Raw genomic sequence first — 27,774 nt, 5'->3', positions numbered from 1 at the left:
GTATCTGGGAAACTGCAATATTTTACACTCCTGTTTCAGCCAGAATTTACTGGTTCGTTTTCAGTTAACAATGGGTACCTTCTTGAAAGAATTCAACACAATTCAACTCACCCACAAGGACAACAGTGGCCTCAGCGTTCTCTGGAATCTTCTCCAGCAGCTTGAGCTCATGCTTGGACTTGGACCTGTGCATGCCAATATTTGGAGTCGACTCCTTCTGTTGCACAACACCAAATCAGAACGTAGTTAGCGCAGGTCTATGTCTTGCTGACCAACGGGAGACCTTAACCATTAAAAAGGGACTCAACCATGTACTGCTAGAAGATACATATCTATCCAAATAAACATGTCTCCACCACAATGTTATTGCCTGCTCTCTCTGTCTGTCAAATAAGTTATCCAACCTAGATTCGCCACAGTAAACCACATAGTATCAATCAACCCGGAGCTGTAGGTACCTGCACGTCGTTCTTCTCCACGTCGACACGCGTCTCCTGCTCCGCCGAGCTGGCCGAGCCCATGAGGGGCTCTGTGACGGAGGGCTCTGGCAGGTGGATGTGGTTGGAGCTGTGGTGGTGCGGTAGCAGGCTGCCCAGGCTGGCCGCAGAGATGTTCCTGGGGAAGGGGTTGTGGCTGTGCTCCTTCTCGTCACTCGGGTGACTGCGGGGAGAGGGAGGGAAAGGCACAGAGATTGAGCAGGAGATAGATCGCGTAAGAGAGGGCGAGGTGGGACCTACCAAGCAAGCGGGCGGCGTGGGGCACCAGGGGGACAGGCTTGGAAAGTTCATCAGTGTGAATTAACATGCTGAACTAATAATGCCATTTCATCTATGAGATCAGAATGTTAAACTCCAGTGACTTGTCTTATGTATCCTGTTGAGAAACAACAGCCAGAGTATAAATACAGTAATGTCCACACACTTAATTTGCTAAAACTACAGCAGTATTCTGTACTTCCATATTAAGAGATGAGATCGTCTTAAGACTCAAGAGTGTCTTTTTCACTAAGCTGTCCTAGACGATTTGCAGGTGTAGCGGTCGTGCTGTACCTGTGTTTGAGAAGCAGGGCTCGGAGCACGTTGGCGCGGTCCTCAGCCTTGATCTGGTCTGAGATGATCATCTGCTCCACCACCTGGTGGGCGATGCCAGGCAGAGTCTTCTGGTCCAGGTCCAACAACACCGCCCCTGGGTGGCAGAGGAGACACGGCACACTACGGTCACTGCAGTGAGGGCACACACAGATGTACACACACACACACTCTTTCTCTCCCTGTCCTCTCTTTCTCTCCCTCTCCTCCTCTCCTACCGTGGGAGATGGTCTTGCGGAGCTCCAGCAGGCTGCGGAAGGAGAGTGAGGCCACGTGGGGTTTGCCCCAGCGATCCGTCTCCTCCTCCACGTCCTCCTCAAACTTGATCCAACGCGCTGTCTCCCGCCACTGCATTTCCTGGTTCTTATCCATGATCAGCTCGTTCAGCTCCACAAACACCTGAGAGGGAGAGATGGACGTTAAAGTGATAGTTCACCCAAATTACATATTGGTTTCCTTACCCTGTAAGCAGTCTATGTACAAGGTAAGACAGTAATCCTTTCTTTTGTTTACCTGGCCAGTGACCACTGTCTCCAATTGCTAACTATGTAGCATGTTTGTCCAAAAACCAATGAAAGTCAATATCCATGATATTAGCATGTTCTGTGTAGATGCCCATCTAGGAGTCTGAAATGTTCAAACCAGAATCTCCTTTAAACACTTCAAACCAAGTTATTATTGAGCAAACTTGATTAGATTCAGTGAGGATCAGAATAACAGAACTATCAGGGGAAATTGTTTTCAATTAGCTTAAACGTGTCTAGATCGGCTTCGGTCACTGCTATCCGGGATCCTTGGGATGGCCCTACCCAGTTGAAATGTAAAATGGTTAAGGTAAGGGTTAAAGTTAGGCAAGGGTTCTATTTAAGGTTAGGCAAGGGTAGGGATAAGGATTTAGGGTAGGGACGTCCCAAGGATCCCGGATAGCACTTTTTTGTCCATATTCTTCTGTTATTTTAGAATGAACGCTAGCGCTTCTCAGGATCATGCCGTTTCTTTAAAGACAGCCAACATTATAAGGAAGGGAAAGCATATCCAGAGAACCACGTGTCCATATGTGTTTATCTAGTTTCACTCTTCAAATGTCAAGTGTGAAAGTAGTTGGCACCAGGCCTGGAACCTACTGACTTCTGAAAACCATGCAAAATGCAGCGGACCTGGGTTCAATTACTATTTTAAATACTTTATTTGTGGTTGATTGAGCTTTCCTGGCTTAATGGCGCAATAAAAATAGTCCCCAAACTGCAAACCCAGTCCATCTGGCATTCCAGGCAGGCTGGAGCAAACAGTCAAAATATTTTCAAATAGTAGTTGAACCCAGGTATACGGTGCATGTTGACGTCAAACAGAAACACACTCAACAGTGTTACTCGGTTATATTAGGAACACCCAATAAACAAGCATTGAAATTACCCTCAAAGTCAATACACTTCGCAAATATACGCCACGGACAGAAAATAGCCGAAGCAACTAGTAAATGCAACATTATTTCAGTCAAAACCATTTGAATGAGCACCACAGACGCTCCGTTGAGATTAAGTTCTTCCGAACATCCACAAACTGTGATGAGTAGAAATACAGTAGAAATAATAAAGACTCTGATGAGTAGAAATACAGTATCGCACCATTACAGCCTTATCACGTCACAACAGGCTGGTTTAAAGAGAAACTATGCTGGTGTGTTAGTGCGACCCAACCCACCTGTTTTAGTACCAAGCCAACAACATAACTGATGATTAGCGAGTGATCATTACTGTCCCTACCCTCACGTGCAGACACACGGCGCTACATGCAAACCCACACTCCTGGAACCTGTGTCTGGCCGGCTAAGCCGCCTCACCTTCTGGGGCCGGGCCATATGGCCGGAGTAGTCCAATAGGACCATTCCGTCTGGCCGGGAGGCAGAACGGTACAGAACCACTGGCGGTAACGACTGGAAGGAGCGAGAGGGTGGGCTCAACACACTGACACAGACCCACGCACAGAGCAGGCGACCCTTACATCTCCCCCCACACACACACCCACCCACACTCTCTACCCTGAGAGGAACCTGTTGTTGGGGGCCTCTGTGTGTGTTATTAAAACATGGCTCCCTCCCTCAGGGAGCACCGGGTGTCTTGTTACCTGAACTCTTCGCTGCCTCTTTCTTTTGGATGTGTGAAAGAAAATAACTAATTCATTCATTTTTAATTGTGCTCTGCCCCCTCTCCTATCCACATAAGATACTGTAGGGGGGCTGCGCCCAAACAGAGAACGAGGGGAAAAAAAATGTTGCTGTATTTTCCAGTTGAATAGGGGGAGGGTGTCAAGAAAACAATGAACCCTATTTACCTTTGTCTAAACTGAGCAAAACATAGACACTGGTCTCCAAAGAGAAACTTCACCTACACGTGTCCTGCATGGAATGTCTTAAAACAAGCAGCAACATTACCTTCAAACCTTCATCCTTGCCAAAAACGTCAGGAAATCCATGAAAACCATCTAAATGAATAAAACCCAATCATACTATCTGAAACGAGGGACTATGTGACACTGTTTCCCACACAAGCAAAGGAGTGGGTACTACTGCTCGTTTTTTCGGACGCTCACCTCATGTGGGGTCCGGTCCTTTTTTTGGCTACGTATGCTGGTCTCCTGGTGGTCCTTGCCGACGTGCACCACTTGGCCCTTGGTGCTCTTCCTGACCAGGTGTCTCCGTACCCCAGGGACATCCTCAAAACGATGGCCTGAGGAATGAAAGGTGAGAGATGGGAGTGCAAAATCATCACCATCTATGGACAGGCATCGCAATAGAGGTTCATGATTGTCACTATATAATCATCTATCATGTATTGACATCCCCTTATTCTCTGTTCTGAATATGACTGTGGTGGCGATTGTGATCCCAAACACTGACTAACAGTGGTCAGGAATCCGTTGTAGTGTTGTAGCTTTTTCCCCCCAAACATTGATCTTCCTAACGGTGAGCTCTTGGCTCTGGGATGACGTCCCCACCATCAGGTAAAATATCAGAGTCCCACACTCAGAGGCCAGGCAGCTGCTTTTGTTCACCTGACCTTGCTGTGGGGTTGGGTTACCAGACTGGCCTCAAACGAAGGACAACCTGGACAAGGAGGCTGGATGGCAGAGTGTCTCTCAGGTATATCTGAGAGGGTAGGTGCAACGGGTGCGATGAGCCTGTTAGAGGTAGGAACCTTACCTTTATCAGTGGCCTCTTTCCCCATTTGAGAAACACCCTGGTCGTTGAGCACCTTCAACTCTGAAGGTTTGGAAAAATGACAGCATTTTCTCCTAATGAACAAGTTGTCCTGTTGGTCCTTTTAGAAAAACCCAGCTAGTGAAACTGGAGAGCAACAAAGTATAATCTTCTGTCCTTTGAGCCTCTTGTTCATTGTCCAGGTTTTGCTGTAAGGTGTTGCTGTAACTTGTCCCGACTTCAACGCAAAGACCACTGGAACCGTTAGTCCGCCCTAGAGGCTCCACGATGTGTCTGACTCCTGGTGCATGCATGAGTGTCTGGGCAGACCCAGAGTGGGACTGGGCCTAACTGGATAAGACTCTTAAAGGAGAGGAGCTTGGAGATGGGCGCAGTGCTGGCATAAAGCTGGCACGGGTATGAGGAACAGTCATCTCTACCATCTCAAGATCCAGTCCTTGCGTGTCCAGGACTGGAGCTCGAAGAAAAGCGGGAAAAAAAGTTGCCATTCCTTGACCACCACCTGACCTGGTTGAGGTAGAAACCGCCCGAGCGCATTAGCTAGCGGAAGTGCTAACAACTGGAGGGATGAATAAAAAGGGGAAGGAGACAATGATCTAATCATTCCAATCATTGAGCAGCAGCCAGCCGTGAAGGCACTTTCCCAGGCTGCTTTGCAGTTCTGGGAAGAAAATAAATGATCATAGACTGAGGAATTAAAAAATACCCAAATAAAATGCGTCACCTATGCCATTTTCTGACCATTCTGAAACTTGAAGGGTTTATGACTTGTAATGTAATAGGATCTCTATGCTCTGATGCTGAGAGGACAAATTAGAGGACAAAGGCCACACCATCTATGTCACGTAGCCCCATGATGGCACTGGACCTACATCACCTACATCAGATCATCTCCATGCATCTCATCAGCTTCCCTCTCATGTTGTTCTTTCAGATGACTTAGCTCTTCCCCATTGTTTTATTGGCACTAATGACTCAGGACTTGTGAACCAGAAGGGCAGCTTTCTCAATTAGCCACCAGGTTGGCTTGGGTCTGGTTCCAAGGGCCTCAGCTGACAGCGGGAACAGGCTAATTTAATTAAGAGGACTTTTGTTCCTGTCCGCCACACTCTGTCTGCTGAGGGGTCGACCCCCCCCCCCCGATGTAAATCACCGCTGGTGCCCCTGGAGCTGGGGACATCACAGGGCAACGGGGGGGCCACACTGACTCATAGTGCCCCTCATTAATGTACCCCTGTGTGCCCCCCTCTCTTTCTCTGTTCTGAGCATTCCGACCTTCAGTGGAGCCAAAGACTGTTCTTCCACTCTAATCACAGTGCTCAGCTGGAAAGGTAATAATGTGGGATATCAAACAGGCCGAATTGCACGCACACACACACTCACAGCCGTCTTTAAAAGTAAATCTGTCAGAGCAGATGACTGCAGCACTCCAAGGTCTGGGAGAGTTTAGAGTACTGGGCTTCTGAACAAATCTCCCAATGGACAAAACAGCCTGTAAATGTACAAGAAGTTTGAACATAACAGAGAGAGAACCAACATGTCTTCTGAATTTAATAATACATACAATAAAGTAAACAATAAATTAAGCACTAAAACATTGCTTCAGTTCAGTCGACAACAAATGAATGGCTGAACATGTAGGGGCTGTTTCCCGGACACAGATTAAGCCCAAACCTGGACTAAAAAGCATTTTCAATGGAGATTCTTTTTAGTCCATGATTAGGCTTAATCTGTAAACCGGGCCGAAATGTCTAAGGTGATGTTTCTCCATTTCCCCAGACTCACTCTTAATGCCGTCCAAGTCGGCCGAGGCCAGGGTCTGCGCCTCACTTTCATCCGTGGGGATGCGATGGTACTTGGCCTGCTCGGCGCCAGTCATGTTACCCGTACGCCGGCGGTCCTGCAGGTCGTAGCTGCGGCTGGCTACGCGGGTCAGAGAGGCGGGGTCGGACGGGTCACTGCTGGACAAGGTCGGACAGGGCTTTCTGGGAGAGGAGAGAGAGAGAACAGGGTTAATAACTTTAAGGTCAATAAAAGACGTGAGCCTGAGTGTAGTACTAAGAAAGCAAGCTAGATCTACTCAGGCTTTTATAAAGCTAGCCAGCTTCAGTTAGCTTCACATTCCAGATCAGGCTTCATCCGTACTTCGATGGTAGATATTGCTCGTCTGCCTCCCTCCAACTCTAGCAGGCATCTAACGCCGAACTCTTCATTGAGACAATGCTGAAACATCAATCCATGGGTGAGTCAGTGCCACGTTTTCATTTGTGCCAAAATCGAAATGAAAGAAAGTTATCTGGCAAATTCAGCAGGTTATGGTATGAAATAGGCTTTTAAATGTGCGGTCTTTAAAATGATGATTTATCATTAATTCAGTCTTCGGTGTGCTTTCGTGTGCTCATCAATGCAAGAGCACCTTTCTTCCCCACTCATAGCGCTCCTTCGATCTGTGGAATAGCTTATTGCATTGTGATCATAGACATAATCCATTAGGGTTTTGGAACCTCGAACCATGGCAATTTGACTGTTAAACTCACGGGTACACTAGCAATGGCTTCCAAAATTGTGTAGCTCAACTCAAAAAGGAGATCAGGTTTCTTTTTAGTATTTATTTAATTCACGGTAGGTATACAGACAAAGTTTCGGCCTAAGCCTTCGACATTGTCATTGACTTGAATGGGAACTGCCATCTATGGATTATACTGCGTCTATGGTTGGTTGCGGCTGTCAGTTAGCCCGCTAACAAATTTAAAAACACAATTGCGCGAAATGTACAGTTCAGAAAGCAAATGCTGTCATTACTAATATGACAGGCATTTTTTAACACACAAAAGTATATTTGATTAATAAAATATTTAAAATCAGTAGTCTTCCTCAAATGAAGGGTATGATGACACAATCTTTACGAGAGGGAGAGAATCGGTTTTCATTGGTCCTCAACTCGTGGCTCAGACACTTCAGGATAAAATGGAGTTAGCCCTGAATTAGCCTGCCCCGGAGCAGGTTAGTTCTGAAGGATATGTTGCCATAGAAATGTACCTGGCTAAAAGGTGCGCCATTTTTGTGGTACCGGTTATCCCAAGTTGATCTCAGAGTTGACCAAAGTTACCTCGCCAACTCCTCAAACTTGATTTGTAGTAAAGGGCTCTGAAGTGGGCTACACAACTTAACTCATTTTAAATTTAGGGGCCAATAGATTTTCTAAGATAAGAGGAGAACGGTTTGTTGGTCTCCCTCAACATTCCTTGGAACCAACATACAGGAAGCCAATTTCACAGGAGAAGAAAAAAACAAATCAGGTGCAGTAAATCATCCTAAAAATGTCATGATAAACTAAGGAGTGAAGATGCACAATTAGAATTCGTCAGTCCAGCAGACAGATCATTCCCAAAACCGACAAACACTCACCTAAAGACGTCACTGTCTCCTAAGCGGTTTATGTTTGTTCAGAAAAAAAAAAACTTTGGGAGTTACTTTCCCCAACTATATTCAGAAATTCCCTCCGCGGTCAGAATAATCCACTTGTTTGACATCTCTATCTTCCAATGTATAGGATTGCAGTTGTAGTAGTACTATTATGAGGAAGTCCACACAGAGCGAAACCTCGGCAGACTGGAGAAAGGAGAAGAAAAGACACAGCACTAATGTGTCCTGAGACTAAATACCATAGGTGGAGGGAGGGAGAGGTGTGTTAGTAGGAAGGGTCAGTGTTCTGTTCTCTATGGAGACAGTCAGACAGGTGAAATATGGCTCTGTGTTGTTGCAAGGGGATGAATCGTGTCCTATTAGAGCAGAACCCTGCAGGCTGCTTGGATGCCGGGAACATGGTAACGTACAGTGTGTGCCGGCCGGCCTGGGTGAGACCACGCACACACACACACACACACACACACACACACACACACACACACACACACACCTACACACACACATCCATTCAGTGACTGAGAACGCCTCAGAGCAAGCAGTATCAGGCTAAGTGCTACAAAAGAGTCCTTGTCGTGTTGTGACGCAAAGCAGGGTGACACTTCAACTGGCAAAAATGATCTCACCCAATCGCCTCATTACAGTAATAATGAAATAAAAATATGGGTGTATTCAGAGAGGTGTACTCACTCGGTGGAGGCGGCATCTTCAGGTTCGGTGCCCACGGCAGACTGAGGCACAACCTCCATCCCTCGGGCAGGGTGGGGGCTGTCTGTGGTAGGTGTGGCCAGGCGATCTTCATCTGACAGAAAGAACTATGGAGGGAGTGAGGGCACACATGACATGAGTGTTCTGTATATTCAACATACTATTGAAAATAACTGCAATAGGGTTTATGGTAAAGGAAAAAATAACAATACAAATATGTAGAAAATGAAGACTTAAAATCATTTAGTGATTCCTCACAAAACCTAGACAACAACAAAAAAATAACCACATTTTGGGGGGATTTTCACAAAATGTTGTCGTCAGAGAGCGGCACATGCTGAACGAGAAAGCTTGGTTTATTGTTTTGGTAAAGTTGAGTGTTTCCTGCCTATGACTACTTCATTGGCAAAGTGGGAAAACTGTGAGCAATCATATTCATGCATAAAATACCTAATAACGAAAAGAAAAGCATTGTAATTTTGAATTCTGTAAAGTTATATCCGGGAGAGGTGGAAAAATGATTGTTGTCCATCAATAATGAGAAACCACCTGGTTTGGACAAGTTAGATGGAAAGCTACTGAGGATGGTAGCAGACTACATTGCCCCTCCTGTTTGTCATATCTTTAATCTGAGCCTGGAGAAAAGTGTTCGTCTTCAGACCTGGAGGGACGCTAAAGTCATTCCACTACCAAAGAATGGTAAACGTGCCCTTTACCGGTTCTAACAGCTGACCAAATCAGCTTGCCGCCGGCTCTGAGCAAACGTTCAGAAAAAGGTTGATTGACCAGGTACTACGCCATTTCTCTGTGAACAAATTAACAACAGACTTTCAGCATGCTTACAGAGAAGGGCACTCAACATGTACTGCACTGACACAAAGGACTGGTGATTGGCTGAAATAAATGGATAATAAGACAGTGGGAGCTTTATTGTTAGACTTCAGTGCAGCCGTTGAGATGGCCGGAAAAATTGATGTGTTATGGTTTTGCATCCCTCTGCCATATCATGGGACGAGAGCCATCTATCGAATAGAACACAGAGGGTTTTCTTTAAAACGGTAGCTTCTCTAATGTTAAACGTAAAGTGTGGTATTTTGCGAGGCGGCACTTGGCCCTTCACTGTTCTCCATTTTTACTAATTATCTACCACTAGCATTAAACAAAGCCTGTGTGTCTATGTACTCCGATGATTCAACGTTATACACGTCAGCAACCGCAGCTAGTGAAATCCCTGCAACCCTAAACAAAGAGTTGCAGTCAGTTTTGGATTGGGTGGCTAGTAACAAAAAGGTCCTGGACATATCTAAAACTGAAAGCATTGTATTTGGTACAAATCATTCCCTAAGTTCTAGACTCAGCAGAATCTGGTAATGAATGATGTGGCTGTTTTGAGACTAAACTCCTTGGTGTCAACTTAGACTGTAAATTGTGCAGGTATATTGATTAAATTGTTGCAAAGAGGGGAGAGGTATGTCTGTGATAAAGTGATGCTCAGCATTTTTAAACACCACAGTCGATGAAACAAATCCTGCAGGCTCTAGTTTTATCTAATATCGACTATCGCCCAGCGATATGGTCAAGTGCTGCATACAAGGACCTAGAAAAGCTGCAGCTGGCCCAGAACAGAGCAGCAAGTCTTGCCCTTCAATGTACACAGAGGGCTAATGTCAACAGTCTGCACATCAGTCTCTCCTGGGTCAAAGTAGAGAGATTGACAGCATCAACTCTTGTTTGAGAGAAATATTCAAAATTGCCTGTATAATCAACTTATATCTAGCTCTGACAGACAAACTTACCCCTCCAGACATGATACCAGGGTTTTTTTCATAGTTCCCAGGTAGAGAAAAAAAATCTAGAAAACGTACAGTATTATATAGAGCCATTAACCCATGGCACTCCCATCTCATATAGTGCACGTAAACAGTAAACCGGAACACCTCACGCCACAATGCCTCTCCCCCATGTGACCAAATGTTTTTAAATATAAAAGACTAATGTCTATGTTAATGTTTTAAATGTATGTAAATTGTCTTTGTCTGTAATGTATTTTTAGTTACGTGTAGGAGCCCAGGAAGACAAGCTGTCGCCATTGGCGTCGGCTAATGAGAATCCTAATAAAATAAACTAAATAAGAGAATAATCAAACTCAAAATGGTATACATTTCAACTCTGTATCTGACATGGTACAGATGTCTTCTTTTTTTGCTGCTGCCCATAACCATGTGTGATTTGTTTAACACTACCAAGAAACACTGACCGACCCCGAGTTAGCCCACTGCAGTAAAAGGTTATTAAAGGAAACATGGGTGAGGCCAAAATGTCATAAATATGCCAAATTTGATAAATTATTTTAGATAAAAATGTCAAATATACATGTCAACAAGCCTTCCTCCAAAGGACTATCTTATGGACTACATTTCGTAAAAACATCCCAAAAATCATGGTCTTTCTTTCGTCAGGGTTTCGTGAGGATTCACACTCTTGAGCATTTCTTTTATATTTCTGGAATAAAAGAAAGCTTCATCTGAGAAAAGCTTGGGGCTGACGGCTTGGACAACTAATGTTGTACGCATATCACACCATCACAGGTCAAAACCGGTCATGTGTGGCAGAACACAACAGTTGTCAGTGTTATAGCAGTGTAACCCCAAACCAGTTAAATAATTAATTAAGCTGGTGTTTAAATATTCATAGAGGAAAATATGATAATGCTGACAGGGATTCGATCTATTGAACCACAGCCACACTGCAAAAAAACAAAACATGTCAGTGTCCCAAATGGCACCCTATTCCCTTTATAGTGCACTACATTTTTACCAGGGCCTTGGTCAAAAGTAGTGCACTAAATAGGGAATAAGGTGTCATTTGGCATGCAGACCCAGTATCAGTGGTGTAAGATATGCATATTGCCTTACGCCAGGGTTTCCCAAACTGGGTCCTGGGGCCACACCTGGATACATGTTTTGGTTTTTGCCCTAGCACTACACAGATTCAAATAATCCAAGCCTGATGACTTGTTTAATTGAATCAGTTGTGTAGTGCTAAAACAAAACGTACAACCAGGGGGGGCCCCAGAACCGAGTTTGGGGAACCCTGCCTTACGCTAAGCCACCTTTGGTTCATGTTTTAAAAAAACAACAAACTGACAGACAACTGAAGTGACTGTTAAAGCGCATTTGAAAACGTGAAAGATGTGTCATTACATGTACGTCTTCTTTGACGGTGTCACAATCTGTCTCAGAGAGATGGGTGAGGCTCTCTCCACACTCTTCCTCATCCTCTTCCTCATCTTCTCCTTCCTCAATGGCGGTGTTGCTTGTTGGGCCAGAACTGTCCTTGCGCTCCCTTTCCTTCTTTTTCTTCTTGCCGCTCTTCTTCCTCCTCCCATCGGAGGGCAGCTTGGACAGGGGGTGGTGGATGTGGTGCGAGGAGTGACGGTGGTCTGCAGGAGGAAAATGGTTAGCAGATCAAACATTTTGTGCGGTCTTCAGAGAGGGACTTATTTTATTAGTAAATCAACGGTTTATATTTACGATTCACAAAAATGAAGGTACTCCGCTCCACAATTTCTGCAAAAGTATGTGAGCCACCTACGTATGTGTGCAAGTTGTGTGAACAATTGTGTGTGTCTGCTTACATTCAAAGTCCTCCTCGTTGTAGGTGCGGTGCTGCTCGTCGGGGACCCTTGGGGCGGAGCTGAGGATCTGCTGAAAGCGCTGGACCCCCAGGGATTTGTTCAGGTCCCCTTCATCCTCCTCAACTGCTCCTCGCATGGACGAGGCTGACGGCGCCTCCGGCTGAGAGAGGAAGAGAGGCAGGACAGGGTCAATTCAGATCAGTCAGGGAAAACAGGGAAAGGCATTGGCTTCATCTCAATTAATCTTTCTGTGATTCCTCGACTCCTTTTAATTGTATTGGAGGAGAAGGTCCAAGATCCCTCCCCTCGAACCTTGTTCTCCAATGGGTTTTGAGAAGGATGCAAGGAATCAAGGGAAGACTAATTGAGAAAGAACCATGATGTTGTAGACCCCATTCAGAAACAACCCCTAAACCCACAGTAAATCTGAACGGTTTGGATAGACGTAAATCAGTATGGCGAAAATGTAATAAAGTCCTCTAAAGGTTAAGTTAAAGCTACAACTATATTGCTAATACTTATCGAATTCTTTCAGATCAACATGGAGCGCCAAGGTCCTTTTTCCTGGACTGGGCCATTGTCGGCGATCCATTTATTCAGATTTGCTCTGTGAGGTTGTTTGCCGACTTCATTCATCCCTATTCCCCATGTCAAAGCCATGCAGCTCGAACCAAACTGACAATGAAGGAAGTGCTAGTCATCCCACAGAAAAAAATCCACTGAAAGGACAAGCGCTTGGTCTCTGAACACTACAACAGCCTCAAATTAAAACAGTGATTACACTACAAGTTCTGATCAATGACTTGGACAGGGTAGTGCTATAGATGGTCGTGGATGGTGGAGTGATGAGTGGTGCGATGGAGATCCCGGGGACATCCCGGGGAGTTAAGTCCTGACTCGAATGATCAACTACACTGAACAAAAATATATTTTTTTAAACGCAACATGCTAAAATGTCAAGGATTCATATAAGGAAATCATTCAATTGAAATAAAATTCATTAGGCCCTAATCTATGGATTTCACAAGATATGCATTTGTTGGTCACAAAAAAAAGTAGGGGCGTAGACCAGAACACCAGTTAGCATCTGGTGTGACCACTTGCCTCATGCTGCGTGCCACATCTCCTTCGCATAGAGTTTCTCAGGCTGTTGATTGTGGCCTGTGGAATGTTGTCCCACTCCTCTTCAATGGCTGTGTGAAGTTGCTGGATAATGGCGGGGACTGGAACACGCTGTTGTACACGTCGCTCCAGAGCATCCAAACATGCTCAAATCGGTATGCAGGCCATGGAAGAACTGGGACATTTTCAGCTTCCTGGGATTGTGTACAGATCCTTGCGACATGGGGCTGTGCATTATCATACTGAAACATGAGGTGATGGCGGCAGATGAATGGCATTTCAATGGGCCTCAGGATCTTGTCTGGGTATCTCTGTGCATTCAAAATTGCCATCGATAAAATGCAATTGTGTTTGTTGTCCGTAGCTTATGCCTGCCCATACCATAACTCCACCAACACCATGGTGCACTCGGTTCACAACATTGACATCAGCAAACCGCTCACCCACACAACGCCATACACTCGGTCTGCCATCTGCCCGGTACAGTTGAAACCGGGATTCATCTGTGAAGAGCACACTTCTCCAGTGTGCCAGTAGTGGCCATCGAAAGGTGAGCATTTGCCCACTGATGTCGGTTACAACGGCAAACTGCAGTCAGATCAAGACCCTGGTGAGGACGAGAAGCATGCAGATGAGCTTCCCTGAGACGGTTTCTGCAGAAATTATTTGGTTGTGCAAACCCAGTTTCATCAGCTGTCTGGGTGGCTGGTCTCAGACCATCCCTCAGGAGAAGAAGCCGGATGTGGAGGTCCTGGGCTGGCGTGATTACATATGTTCTGCGGTTGTGAGGTCGGCTAGACGTACTGATAATTCCTCTAAAACGACGTTGGAGGCGGCTTAGGGTAGAGATTCTCTGGCAACAGCTCTGGTGGACATTCCTGCAGTCAGCATGCCAACTGAAAGCTCCATGAAAACTTGAGACATCTGTGGCATTGTGTTGTGTGACAAAAAACATATTTTAGAGTGACCTTTTATTGTCCCCAGCACAAGGTGCACCTGTGTAATGATCATGCTGTTTAAATCAGCTTCTTGACATGTCACACATCAGGTGGATGGATTATCTTGGCAAAGGAGAAATGCTCACTAACAGGGATGTAAACAAATTTGTACACAACATTTGAGAGAAATAAGCTTTTTGTGCATATGGAAAATTTTTAGGATGCTTTATTTCAACACATGAAACATGGGACCAACACTTTACATGTTGCGTTTATATTTTGGTTCAGTATAATAATTAAATCATGTGTGCCAGTTCAGGGCTATAACAAATATGTGAAATGCCTGGTGGTCCCTGAGGAGAAGGCAGAGAAACCCTGAGGTAAGTGATATTTTCCCCTGCAGCAGGGTGCTAGATCTGTCTGCAGACCACCTCTGCCGGAGGCGTGGTGATAAGGATGGTTGCAAAGGTGGAGCCACAGGTGAACTTGATCCCAACAAAGTGGGGGATCCTCTCCTCGTCTCGTCTCCTCTGTCCAGCGCTAAGGCAAAGCAGATTTTGCTGTGGCTACAGTACTGATCGTGCGGCTCCTCACTGAGCACTCTCCCCTCCTGTGACACTGGCCAAACAGTCACGGCACCATGCCTCATTTAACGCCCCTCCAAACCCTTTCTCAGGCCATTTAACATGTCATCGGTAGATTAAATTCTCCCCTGCACTCGAGGGGGACCAAGGGAAAAAAAACATTGGTTGACGAGATCTGATTATTCCACCTCACACTCCCCATCAGCCTGTAGAACTGGTGGACAACGGGCTTTTTCCCTACTCGTCCATCTTACACCAAATAACACCAATAAAGAAATAAATCTGCACTACGTGTATGAAGTAACAGTTAGAAAATCGCAATGATTAAGCTACCTTAAAATGTTACATATTTTATTTAGCAATGGGGCTGCATGTGTAAAATATAGGAAAGAAATTTGGAAAATGGAACAACAGTAAGAAAAAAATATTCATAAAGCTATCTTCACAGCACTGGCTACCATGTCATGGAGTTACGGTGTGACCTACAAATACACACATACCACACACAGGCGTAAAAAACACAGAACCTTGCAGACGAATCTCTGACAGCGTCTACATGTGCCACAAATAGGGCTGTTGCTGTAACCGTATTACCGCCACACTGGCGGTCACGAGTCATGAAGGCAGTCAAATTCCATGTGACTGTTTAGTCACGTTAATTAGGCTTCTCCAAGCTCTGATGCTGCTGATGGTCATTAGTAGCCTACCAAACTTACTGCCTGGTACTCAGCACTCTATTGTCCCTCTAATCACTCTGATATCAATTAAAATGTATCAAAAATCTAATCAAACACTTCACGAGAGCCAATGAGCTCATGTTGCGCAATATTTCTATAGGCTATGCAATTGTGTGAGAAAACAGAGTGATGACCTCTATTAAAAAGAGGATCCCATCAGCTTTTTATAGGCTAGGCCTACTATATTTATTGCTTAATCATTAGGTGGTGTTTAGCCTGCACAGCTGATATTGGCCATTTTAAATCGAAACTAAATTTCACACATAATAGGCAATTACACTGCGACAAGAAATGGTGTATGCCTCTTTTCCCCATTTTTTTTTTTTTTTTACATTATCAATAGTGGAATCATGTAGCCCATATATGTTTTCATTTCATAAGACATTAAGGTTTGTATCATTCACAACACGAGTTTCCAAATAACTCAAACTCATGCATATAACCTGTTTCAAATGATCACTTAAGCTGAACACAGAATAACCGCTCCATGTGCCCACTAGCTAAAATGACCTGCCTAAAATAAATAACGGATTTATTGTAATGGTGTACAGGCAATTAAATGGATGCATTTGCGCAATAAGGCCCGGGGAGGTGTGGTATATGGCCAATATACCACGGCTAAGGGCAATTTTTATGCACGATGCAACGCGGCGTGCCTGGATACAGCACTTAGCTGTGGTATATTGGCCATAAATCACAAACCCCCAAGGTGCCTTATTGCTATTATAAACTGGTTACCAACGTAATTAGAGTAGTAAAAATAAATGTTTTGTCATACCTGTGGTATACCACGGCTGTCAGCCAATCAACATTCAGACTACAAACCAACATTCAGACTACAAACCAACCTGTTTATAATACACTTTAGACGTTTCAAAGACACTCATCAGCAGCTTGCATGTGTGGAACCCCTTTATGTTAATTAAATGGTCAATTACTGTGAGACCGATAGTTATTTGCTTGACAATCAGCGGCTCACAAAATTCCGCCAACGCCACAGCCCTAGCCACAAATAATCAAAACGTGAAACTTCTGTTCAACCTTCAAAAGGTTGAGAGTCAAGACAGTTCCACACGAAGCTGCTCAGGTAGGCTGCATGGGCCTCACCCCAGCGAGCTCCATTAAAAAACACATTTGATAGTTGCTTTCTGTGACAGTCTCCAGTCTTTGGACCTGTAAGCTACAATCGAAATCATTAAAGTTTTGATAGTCTGTAGTCCTTTTCAATACAATCAACACATGAATGCCAGTTGATGGGCACTTCATCCAAAAGTAGTGCTGCCAATCTTAACCAAATACTATTTTTTTCAATAAAACATGAAAGTTCAGTTAGAAAATGATAGCCAAGTCTACCTGAAAAACATCCCCACTCACTAGGAACTCCAGGAGTAGTAAAGACAGCTTTTAGCCTATTACTGTGCACAGCGGTTCACAGTCAATCTCTACAGCTAGAGAGGATGTGTAAGGGATTGCCAGCGAGGTGAAACTATTTCCCACAACCAAAAACATGTGCAATAACAAACCCTTACAGCAAAAACAAACAGCAATCGAAAGACAAAAAATATGCTCTCCTCTTCCATCAGTGATTTAAGGGACTTACCAGACTCATGTTTCAATGGGATGACTTGTGGTATGAGTGTTGGGAGTCAGGAGTGGTGTTCGAGGCAAGTGGCAATGCCCTCGTCTACGGCGATACTGTGGGGCTCTGAATCGCAACACCCTATATAAAAAACAAGAACGAGCGGAGAGCCCTCTCCCTGTGACCACGTGGTGCACTAAAATCAGACCCGTATCTCCCAGCCTGGCACTAACCTATCTCTTATGATTGTGCCGTGTTAGAATAAACAAGATTCCGCATTTATTCTCGCTCTGAGGACAAACCAACCGCACCTGAAAGGGCAAGCTGTGTATGAATGGTCCTCAAACAATACCTTGCATTCACCTCCCTCATTTTAACTTCGGTACGTGTCAATATTGACCAAGGTACATTAGACCCTAAATCTCTGTCAGAGGCCTTGGAGTGGGATGGGGCTTGATGTCCTTTGGGTGGTGGATCATTCTTGAAACACATGGGAAACTGTTGAGTGTGAAAAACCCAGCAGCGTTGCAGTTCTTAACAAACTTGTGCACCTGGCACCGACTACCATACCCCGTTCAAAGGCACTTAAATCTTTTTGCCTTGCCCATTCACCCTCAAATTGCACACACACAATCCATGTCTCAATTGTGACAAGGCTTAAAAATCATTTTTTAACCTGTCTCCTCCCCTTCATCTACACTGATTGAAGTGGATTTAACAAGTGACATCAATAAGGGACAGACTGACCAGGTGAATGCTATGTCATGGAAAGAGCAGGCGTTCATGTTTTGTACACTCAGGGTATATACACTATACTGTGTATATACACACAGTGGGGTCTGAAATTACTGACACCTGTGATAAAGACAAGCAATGATGACTGTAAAAAATAAATACCTCAAATACTGAGCTACATTGCATGCAAAAAAAAAAAAAGAGAAATTATATTACCTTATACTACACTGAACAAAAATTATACACGAACTGTAATATGTTGGTCCCATTTTTCATGGGCTGAAATAAAAGATATCAGAAATGTTCCATACGCACAAAAAGATGATCTCAAACTTAGTGAGCATTTCTTCTTTGCCAAGAGAATCTATCCATCAGACAGGTGTTGCATTTCAAGAAGCTGATTAAACAGCATGATCATTACACAGGTGCACCTTGTGCTGGGGAGAATAAAAGGCAACTAAAATGTGCAGTTTTGTTACAGAACACAGTGCCACAGATGTCTCAAGTTGAGGTAATGTGCAGTCGCTCTTATCCAGAGCGACTTACAAATTGATTTCCTTATATGAACTTTAACTCTGTAAAATCTTTGAAATTGTTGCATTTCGCGCTTATATTTTTGTTCAGTATAATACAATTGCTCAGAGAAAGAGATTTTGTCTAACAATACATGTTTTTCTTAAAAAGGGAGGGGCCAAAATGATTGACACCCCTAAATATTCTTGTAAATAGTCAAAAGTTTAGTATTTGGTCCCACATTTATGGCATGTAATGACTACATCAAGCTTGTGATGCTACTAGGGCTGTGGCGGTCATGCAAATAAAATAAAATTGATTTGTCACATACACATGGTTAGCAGATGTTAATGCGAGTGTGGCGAAATGCTTGTGCTTCTAGTTCCAGCCATGCAGTAATATCTAACAAGTAATCTAACCTAACAATTTCACAACAACTACCTTACACACAAGCGTAAAGGAAAGAATATGTATATAAAAATATATGAATGAGCGATGGCCGAACGGCATAGGCAAGATGCAGTAGATGGTATAGAGTACAGTATATACATATGAGATGAGTAATATAGGGTATGTAAACATTATATAAAGTGGCATTGTTTAAAGTGGCTAGTGATACATTTATTACATCAATTTTTTCATTATTAAAGTGGCTAGAGATGAGTCAGTATGTTGGCAGCAACCACTCAATGTTAGTGATGGCTGTTTAACAGTCTGATGGCCTTGAGATAGAAGCTGTTTTTCAGTCTCTCGGTCCCCGCTTTGATGCACCTGTACTGACCTCACCTTCTGGGGGATAGCGAGGTGAACAGGCAGTAGCTCAGGTGGTTGTTGTCCTTGATGATCTTTCTGGCTTTCCTGTGACATCGGGTGCTGTAGGTGTCCTGGAGGGCAGGTAGTTTGCCCCCGGTGATGCGTTGTGCAGACCTCACTACCCTCTGGAGAGCCTTACGGTGGTGGGCGGAGCAGTTGCCGTACCAGGCGGTGATACAGCCCGACAGGATGCTCTCGATTGTGCATCTGTAAAAGTTTGAGAGTGTTTTTGGTGACAAGCCGAATTTCATCAGCCTCCTGAGGTTGAAGAGGCGCTGCTGCGGCTTCTTCACCACGCTGTCTGTGTGGGTGACCATTTCAGTTTGTCCGTGATGTGTACGCCGAGGAACTTAAAACTTCCCACCTTCACTACTGTTCCGTCAATGTGGATAGGGGGCTGCTCTCTCTGCTGTTTCCTGAAGTCCACAATCATCTCCTTTGTTTTGTTGACATTGAGTGCGAGGTTATTTTCCTGACACCACACTCCGAGGGCCCTCACCTCCTCCCTGTAGGCCGTCTCGCTGTTGTTGGCAATCAAGCCTACCACTGTAGTGTCGTCTGCAAACTTGATGATTGAGTTGGAGGTGTGCATGGCCACGCAGTCATGGGTGAACAGAGTACAGGAGAGGGCTGAGAACGCACCCTTGTGGGGCCCCAGTGTTGAGGATCAGCGGGGTGGAGATGTTACCTACCCTCACCACCTGGGGGCGGCCCGTCAGGAAGTCCAGGACCCAGTTGCACAGGGCGGGGTCGAGACCCAGAGTTGAGGGTACTATGGTGTTAAATGCTGAGCTGTAGTCGATGAACAGTATTCTTACATAGGTATTCCTCTTGTCCAGATGGGTTAGGGCAGTGTGATTGCAATTGTGTCGTCTGTGGACCTATTGGGGTGGTAAGCAAATTGGAGTGGGTCTAGGGTGTCAGGTAGGGTGGAGGTGATATGGTCCTTGACTAAATAACTGCTGGTCTCATGGTAATTGACCGTTAATTAACAAAGGGGTTCCACACATGCAAGCTGCTGATGCGTACCTTTGAAACATCTACATTTTTAAATAAAAAAATGTATTTAATGAAACCATTATTTTAGGCAGGTCTTTCCTATAAAAGGCAGCAGGTAGCCTAGTGGTTAGAGCGTTGGACTAGTAACCAGAAGGTTGCAAGATCGAATCCCCGAACTGACACGGTAAAAATCTGTCATTCTGCCCCTGAACAAGGCAATTAACCCACTGTTCCTAGGCCGTCATTGAAAATAAGAATTTGTTCTTGACTGACTTGCCTAGTTAAATAAAAATGCATTTAAAAAAACAAACAATGAAGAAAATGTATTTCAGAAGAACAGAATAACAATCTGAGTCAGCCTATGTATGTTACTGATCTGGCTATGCGCCATGCCAATGGCAGCAGGCTAGTAATTTAACAGACAAGTTACGCTTATAATTCCAGTGCTATTATTTTATATGATTTTATACTAACAATATAATTGAAGATCGCTGAATAAATTTGAAAGGATATTTTTCCCAAATGACTGATGAGCTAGATCGAACACGGAGCCATTATTATGCGTTCAGTTTAAAAAGTGATCATTTGAAAGAAGTACTAAACGCTTGATTTATAGTCATTTGGAAACTTTAGTTGTGAATGATACAAACCTTAGAATGTGTTATTAAATCAAAACATACAGTGCCTTTCGGAAAGGATTCAGACCCATTGACTTTTTCTGTTACGTTACAGCCCTATTCTAAAATTGATTACATAGTTTCCCCCCCCATCTCATCAATCTACACACAATACCCCATAATGACAAAGCAAAAACGGGTTCAGAAATGTTTGCTAATTTACATAAGTATTCAGACCCTTTACTCAGTACGTTGAAGCACCTTTGGGAGTGATTACAGCATCGAGTCTTCTTGGGTATGACGCTACAAGCTTGGCACACCTGCATTTGGAGAGTTTCTCCCATTCTTCTCTGCAGATCCTCTCAAGCTCTGTCAGGTTGGATGGGGAGCGTTGCTGCACAGCTATTTTCTGGTCTCTCCAGAGATGTTTGATCGGGTTCAAGTCTGGGCTCTAACTGGGCCACTCAAGGACATTCAGAGACTTGTCCCGAAGCCACTTCTGCGTTGTCTTGGCTGTGTGCTTAGGGTCGTTGTCCTGTTGGAAGGTAAATATTCACCCCAGTCTGAGGTCCTGAGCGGGTTTTCATCAAGGATCTCTGTACTTTGCTCCGTTCATCTTTTCCTGGATCCTAACTAGTCTCCCAGTCCCTGCCACTGAAAAACATCTAGGGTCGCAAAATTCCGCTAACTTTCCCAAAATTCCCAGGTTTTCGAGAAATCATGGTTGGAAAACTCCTGGAATCAGAAGGGGAGAAAAAAATAAAAATAATAAAAAATAAATAAATAAATAAATAAATAAAAAAAATCGGGTGATCAAGGAATCTTCCAACCGGGATTTCTGGAAAACCTGGACATTTTGGGAAAGTAACTGGAATTTTGCAACCCTAAAAACCTCCCCACAGCATGATGCTGCCACCACCATTCTTCACCGTAGGGATGGTGCCAGGTTTCCTCCAGACGTGGCACTTGGCATTCAGGCCAAAGAGTTCAATCTTGATTTCATTAGACAGAGTCTTTAGGTGCCTTGTGGCTAACTCCAAGTGGGCTGTCATGTGCCATTTACTCAGTAGTGGCTTCTGTCTGGCCACTCTACATAAAGGCCTAATTGGTGGAGTGCTGCAGAGATGGTTGTCTGGAAGGTTCTCCCATCTCCACAGAGGAACACTGGAGCTCTGTCAGTGACCATCCGGTTCTTGGTCACCTCCCTGACCAAGGCCCTTCTACACCAATTGCTCAGTTTGGCCCGAGCAGCCAGCTCTAGGACTGCCCTAGGAAGAGTCTTGGTGGTTCCAAACTTCTTCCATTTAAGAATGGAGGCCACTGTGTTCCTGGGGACCTTCAATGCTGCAGAAATGTTTTGGTACCCTTCCCCAGATCTGTGCCTCAACACAAACCTGTCTCTGAGCTCTACAGAAAATTCCTTGGATTTTGCTCTGACACGCACTGTTAACTGTGGGACCTTATATAGACAGGTGTGTGCCTTTCCAAATCATGTCCAATCAATTGAATTTACCACAGGTGGACTCCAATCAAGTTGTAGAAACATCAAGGATGATCAATGAACAGGATGCACCGGAGCTCAATTTCGAGTCTCTTAGCAAAGGGTATGAATACTAATGTAAATAAGGTATGTTTTTTGCAAACATTTTGCAGTCCACTATCATAGGCTATAGCACTTGCCAAAGTTAGGCTATAAGGTTCCGATTTTAAGAAACGCCAGCATGTTTACTTTGTCGGTGAAGACCGCAGAGCGGTAACTATGTTCCCTGCTGTGCTGAACACCCTCTCTGACGCAGTGCTGGTAGCACAAATGCACATATACTTTTTGGCAAGCAGAGCCAATAAAAGAAAACGAGAGTGGTTATCCCACCACGATGACAGGGTGTCAGCAGATGTGTCTGGTTCCTTCTCTTCCATATGGCATAGCAGGTCATCTCGGTGCCGGCACACACTATCAAGGGTACCGGGGGGTTGCTTTCAGGTCCCGTTTGTTCTCTAAGAAGATCGCAATTCCTCTCGCATTTTCGGAAAATGTCTTCATCCAGATTTATTAGCTGATCTCTCACATTTGACTTGAATCCAAAATGATTCCAAATGGCTGCCGTTGTGTTTGGCTTTAAAACAATATCCATGACCATGTTTTAGAAACAGTTTTTACCTGTTTTTGACAAACTGGATCTGATGGGACCGCTCAGATCTTCTGCTCTTTTCTGTCCATATGGGAAGACATGGTTCAGGTAGCCTAGTGGTTAGAGCGTTGGGCCAGTAACCGAAAGGTTTCTGGATTGAATCACCAAGCTGACAAGGTAAAAATCTGTCATTCTGCCCCTGAACAAGGCAATTAACCCATGTTACCCGTAGGCCGCCATTGTAAATAAGAATGTGTTCTTAACTGACTTGCCTAGTTAAATAACGATTAAATATAAAAAAAGTTAATTAAAAAAAAAATCAAGGCAACTTTTTTCAAGGCCAGATTTTTCTAAAATGTTGGTTTCGGCTATTGTTACCTCTGCAGATTATGAAATTAAAATCATGAAATGTTTGATTTGCGATGACATTTACATTGATAGAGTGATTAGAAGGACCATTAGAGTGACATTAGTGACTTAAATGTGCAGTTTTGGAGTAGCCTAATTATCGTGAATCAACAGTCACGTGGAATTTAACTGCGGTCATGACTCGTGACTGCAGGCGTGGCAGTAATACGGTCATCGTAACAGCCCTAGATGCTACAAACTTGTTGGATGCATTTGCAGTTTGTTTTGGTTGTGTTTCAAATTATATTGTGCCCAATAGAAATGAAATGGTAAATAATGTTGTCATTTTGGAATCACTTTTTTTATTGTAAATAACAACATAATATATTTCTAAACACGTCTACATTCATGTGGATACTACCATGCTTACGGATAATCCTGAATGAATCGTGAATAATTTAAGTTACAGAAGGTCAAAGATCATACCTCCAAGACATACCAATAACAGGGGAGGTTAGCAACGGGGAGAGGTTTGCATGTCTTGGTTTCTTTGACCCTCTTTACTTTCTCACTCATGTTTTTCTTTTTACAGAAACATTCTCTCAGCCTTGTACTGTGGGAGGAGAGAACATGCATTGTACATGTGCCATATAGGTCATTGAATCAGCAAACGGGGCTTTTCCACAGCTTGCAATAACATTTTGTCCACAACTAGATTGGATAGAACACCTGAATGTCCTGAAATGGTACTTGGTGGAGGCGTTGTGGTGTAATAACTAATAACTAAGTGCTAATGTTCTGGGGTTAAACATTGGACATGTTCAGACCGCAATAGATTGTTAGAGGACAATAGCACGCAATGGTTGTGTGGCTTTGGAAGACTTAAAAGCGTAAAATTAAAGTGCATTGGCCTCTGGCTCTGCACCCAGCAAGAACTGTATCTCATGAGTCATTGCATTTGAAGGTACTGAGTGCTCAGATAGGAGATGAGCTGGGGAGATGTGAACACCCAGTGCGCTCTGCCTTATCATAGCTTAGCCGGGGGGGCAGGGTGAAGTGGAGGCTTCGTAGAACACTTTGAAGGTCAAAGTGGAGGTCACTTGGATCGCAAAGTGATCTCCACAATGCCCTGAAGGGAGGTTGGTAATACGATTCTGTAGGTACCATGAACACTCACAGGCCGTTAGTTGTCATATTGTAGCTTTACCCTGGTCGTACTGATGGTTTGGGGAAGCCTGCTCAGGACCTTCTTAGGAACCAGGTAGGTAGACAAAACGTTTATCAAAATAAACATCACACACAAGAAGAGAAATCAAATCTGCCACGTGGAAAGTGAAAAGAGATAGAGGAAGCTTTCTAATATCTAATTACAGTTCCCCAATACAGTAAACCAGATAGATTAGGCAAACTGAAATATTAATCTCAGTAATGCAATAACAACTACTGTCTGCTTAACGTATACTAGGTTTGTTACAAGCAAAGTGAGTGCAATGAGTACTGAGCTAGTCACTTACACCGATGCTGTAGAGAGGATTAGAGGAGCCAAGAGGTGGCTGAAATCCCACACAGTCAGCAACACTCAGGGCAGAAGGACAGGTTTACAGTGGCATATATAGAGTAGTAAGTGATCATGTAATACTCTGTTGAGTCACTGCATTCCTGTAGCAGCAGGCCAGACGAGGAGATCTCATGCCCATCTGTTGGAGAGGTCTTTGAAGGTAATGCCTTGTGTGTAAATATGACCACTGTCTCTTTCTCCCCAGTGGTACCACCAGGTAAACAGGCCAATGTACCTCAAAGTTGCTTCCCTTCACTTTTGAGGTCTGATTAAATTGTCCACCAACTAATATTTTCAACCACTGACCTTGATTCTTAGTTGTTGACGTTCAGAGAAACGCGAGGAAGTAAGCTTGACAAAATCGAAGGAGGCCATGCATCAGACGTTACTGAGGGGTAGAACACCAATGCTAAAGCTTTCTTTCCCACACTGATTAAGTGATAGTGGAGCTAGTCCTAGTGCGAGTCGGATATCATCTGGACTTGCACCCGCCTCCGTGGAAGATCTTTGTCCATGCGGCCCTGAAGTTAATTGATAGTTCATGGGCCGCATGGACAAAGATCTTCCACGGAGGCGGGTGCAAGTCCAGATATATATATATATATATATAAAAAGAATGAAGTTAATTGATATATATATATAAAAAAAATATTAAGCGTCTTCATGTAATAACAAGCGCTATATAAATATATTATTATTAATGTGATATCCCTTGCATGAGCTTGCGTGATGATAGCCAGTGACATTGGATACTGTCATACTGTGACTTAGAGAGGAGGAAGGGGGTTGGGGTGCGGGGACTCTTAATTCTAATCCCTTTACGAGGGACAAACAAAAGAGGCTGGCGATTTGTCATGCCAGACGCCTTCCTCTAAAGTTATTCTCTAATGGGGTCACTTCTAGGGGAGGTGTTACTCACAACATGCTGATTGTATAAATCCTCTCACACCACAGCTGGGTCCCAAACAGCACCCTATTCCCTGCACAGTAGCGCACTACATAGAGCATAGGGTGCCATTAAGGACGCAAACCTTGCCACTTCTAGCTGTCCAACACTATTCACACGTCGCTAATGGCTGCCAGTGCCAGGAGTTTTACAAGACACACTGACTGACCACATTCCCCTGCTGAGATATCTAGCGCGCGCTCCATCTGTTGACAGTCGAGGGGTATCTATCAGCAATCACTGATTAAGACAACAAATGAGAAGAAATGTGGTCCTCCGTTCACATACTCACGCAAACAGTCAATGGGCTGTTGACAAAATAACGAGACCGTCGCAGACGCCTTTGGAATTGGACAGTGCAACAAATCTTTATTATTATTAGTTGTCGCAAAAATGTTTGCAAAGTTCACGTTTCACACATTACAACAAATGTTATCAGGGAAAAAAAGGACAAATTCATTCAGTTTCGAACCCCATTGTGTTCACTTTTACTACAAGTCAGGTGTAGACCTATCTACTATATTTTTTGTTCAGCCTTTAAATCCAATATAGTGCACGTGGTATGCAGACATAGAACAGGAAAAGTCTCTTCATGTCCACACACATGGAGAGGCACTTCTAAAGGGGATCAATGCCCATGTGACTCTTTATGTTGTTGTATGTTACCCTGTGTTCAAACTCATAACTCACCTTTGCTGCTGTGTGAAGAAACTCCATCAAAGTCCAATCTCGTTTCTCACGCGACCGTATCTCTAGCGACCGTATTTTTTGCTTGATAAGTAAAAAATAACTACCGCACACAGTAATCACATTTTCAACCTCTGTCTAAGGTCTCTTTCGGTTGCCTCCAGTCACATGACAAAAGGGCAGTACCTAGCGGCAGGAAGAGGACATCAACCCCAGTTTCACAACGTTGACCGACCCTTCCAAAATCCAAATAGGATTATCGCAACTGTCCTTAAAAACACACTCTCTTCCCCCTTGCATACAAGCATGTACACTCATCGTTTGAAAGGTGAATTATTAACTCAGAAGAGTAAGGAAGCAAGGAAATTACGAATGACAGCTTCACCTCCAGTCATATTGCAAACCTACATGTCTTTTGTCAATTTAACTATCAGCTTTGTGCGAATGTACTAGAAAGAAAACGACATCTGCAGCCATGAAGTTGTAAACACATCAATTGGATAGCAGCTTGGGTATGTATTGATAACCTGACAACCGTCTGAATTCGCCGTAAGAGATTAAAGACGCTTCATGGCTGCCAGCTTTGTAACTGAGTTAGATTGTACTGATTGAACTGACTAATGGGCTGAACCTGATTACCAGCAGACTGTATTCAAATCATAGCCCTCAAAGCCGTCCATCAACAAGCCATCTGTCCTTGGACAGGAAAATGTTTGGAGAGCCCAGATTTGCCAAGGTTATATAAGGTCGGTGTAATGTCACAAAACAGACTTGTCACTAACCAGACATACGGTAGATAAATCTGTAAGCCATAATTAGCAATTACCGCCACTGGGATACCCGTCCATATCACATTAGAGTACCTACAACTTACTATATGTACATGTTTTGCATTGCACCTCTGCACTCTACAACTCAGACACATGTAGCAGGGACATTACAATTCAACTACAGAACTACCACTACATTCTAACACAGGGAGGTATTCAGGACATGAGCGTCCTTTCACTCTTAGTTGTTTATGTCTTGGAGAGTCCACCTACCAAGAGGCAGTAGGCCAGTCCTGGGGGGGGGGTTGTCTAGTACCACAGCCACATGATTGTGTAACATGGGATAGGAAGCAGCTGACTGAACACTGGAAGAAAAAATGCATAGCTCAGAGAAAGCAGGCATTTCCTGAAGTGGTAGAGCAGTGAGTGACGTTCCAGTATCTACCGCTCTTGCACTGTGTGTGGTGGTGCATGTGTTTGAGTCTACTGTATGTGTGCATGCATGCATGCTTAAGAGGGTCGTGGGAGAATGTTCGTGTGGGTCACAAATGGATGCTGTAAACTCTGTATCCAATCGCAATTAATCATTCGAAGAAACCATAAAGAGGACGTGTATTTGTTCC

The 27,774-nt window shown here is 44.0% G+C and overlaps 1 protein-coding gene across 10 annotated transcripts in view; it reads right to left on the bottom strand.

The window, feature by feature from the left end:
- Positions 1 to 27,774, bottom strand: part of LOC106590174 (anion exchange protein 2) — a 79,769-nt gene that overhangs the window by 7,803 nt on the left and 44,192 nt on the right. For 7 of the 10 annotated variants that reach the window (XM_014180865.2, XM_014180866.2, XM_045710525.1 and 4 more), the window contains 9 exons: positions 12,077 to 12,236; positions 11,643 to 11,881; positions 8,422 to 8,546; positions 6,091 to 6,290; positions 3,678 to 3,814; positions 1,307 to 1,487; positions 1,050 to 1,185; positions 459 to 660; positions 112 to 217 (listed from right to left, as the gene is read on the bottom strand). In XM_014180865.2, coding sequence (XP_014036340.2) covers positions 112 to 217; positions 459 to 660; positions 1,050 to 1,185; positions 1,307 to 1,487; positions 3,678 to 3,814; positions 6,091 to 6,290; positions 8,422 to 8,546; positions 11,643 to 11,881; positions 12,077 to 12,236 — 1,486 coding nt within the window. Of the gene's footprint in view, positions 1 to 111; positions 218 to 458; positions 661 to 1,049; positions 1,186 to 1,306; positions 1,488 to 3,677; positions 3,815 to 6,090; positions 6,291 to 8,421; positions 8,547 to 11,642; positions 11,882 to 12,076; positions 12,237 to 17,057; positions 17,148 to 25,054; positions 25,139 to 26,384; positions 26,632 to 27,774 lie in introns of those variants that run through there. The other 3 variants (XM_014180869.2, XM_014180860.2, XM_014180871.2) reach the window with 3 other exon arrangements.

Source organism: Salmo salar, chromosome ssa29, assembly GCF_905237065.1.
Source record: "Salmo salar chromosome ssa29, Ssal_v3.1, whole genome shotgun sequence".
In the NCBI taxonomy this organism is placed as follows: Eukaryota; Metazoa; Chordata; class Actinopteri; order Salmoniformes; family Salmonidae; genus Salmo; species Salmo salar.
Note: the sequence above shows the minus strand (reverse complement) of the source record. Positions and strands in the feature narration are given on the sequence as shown.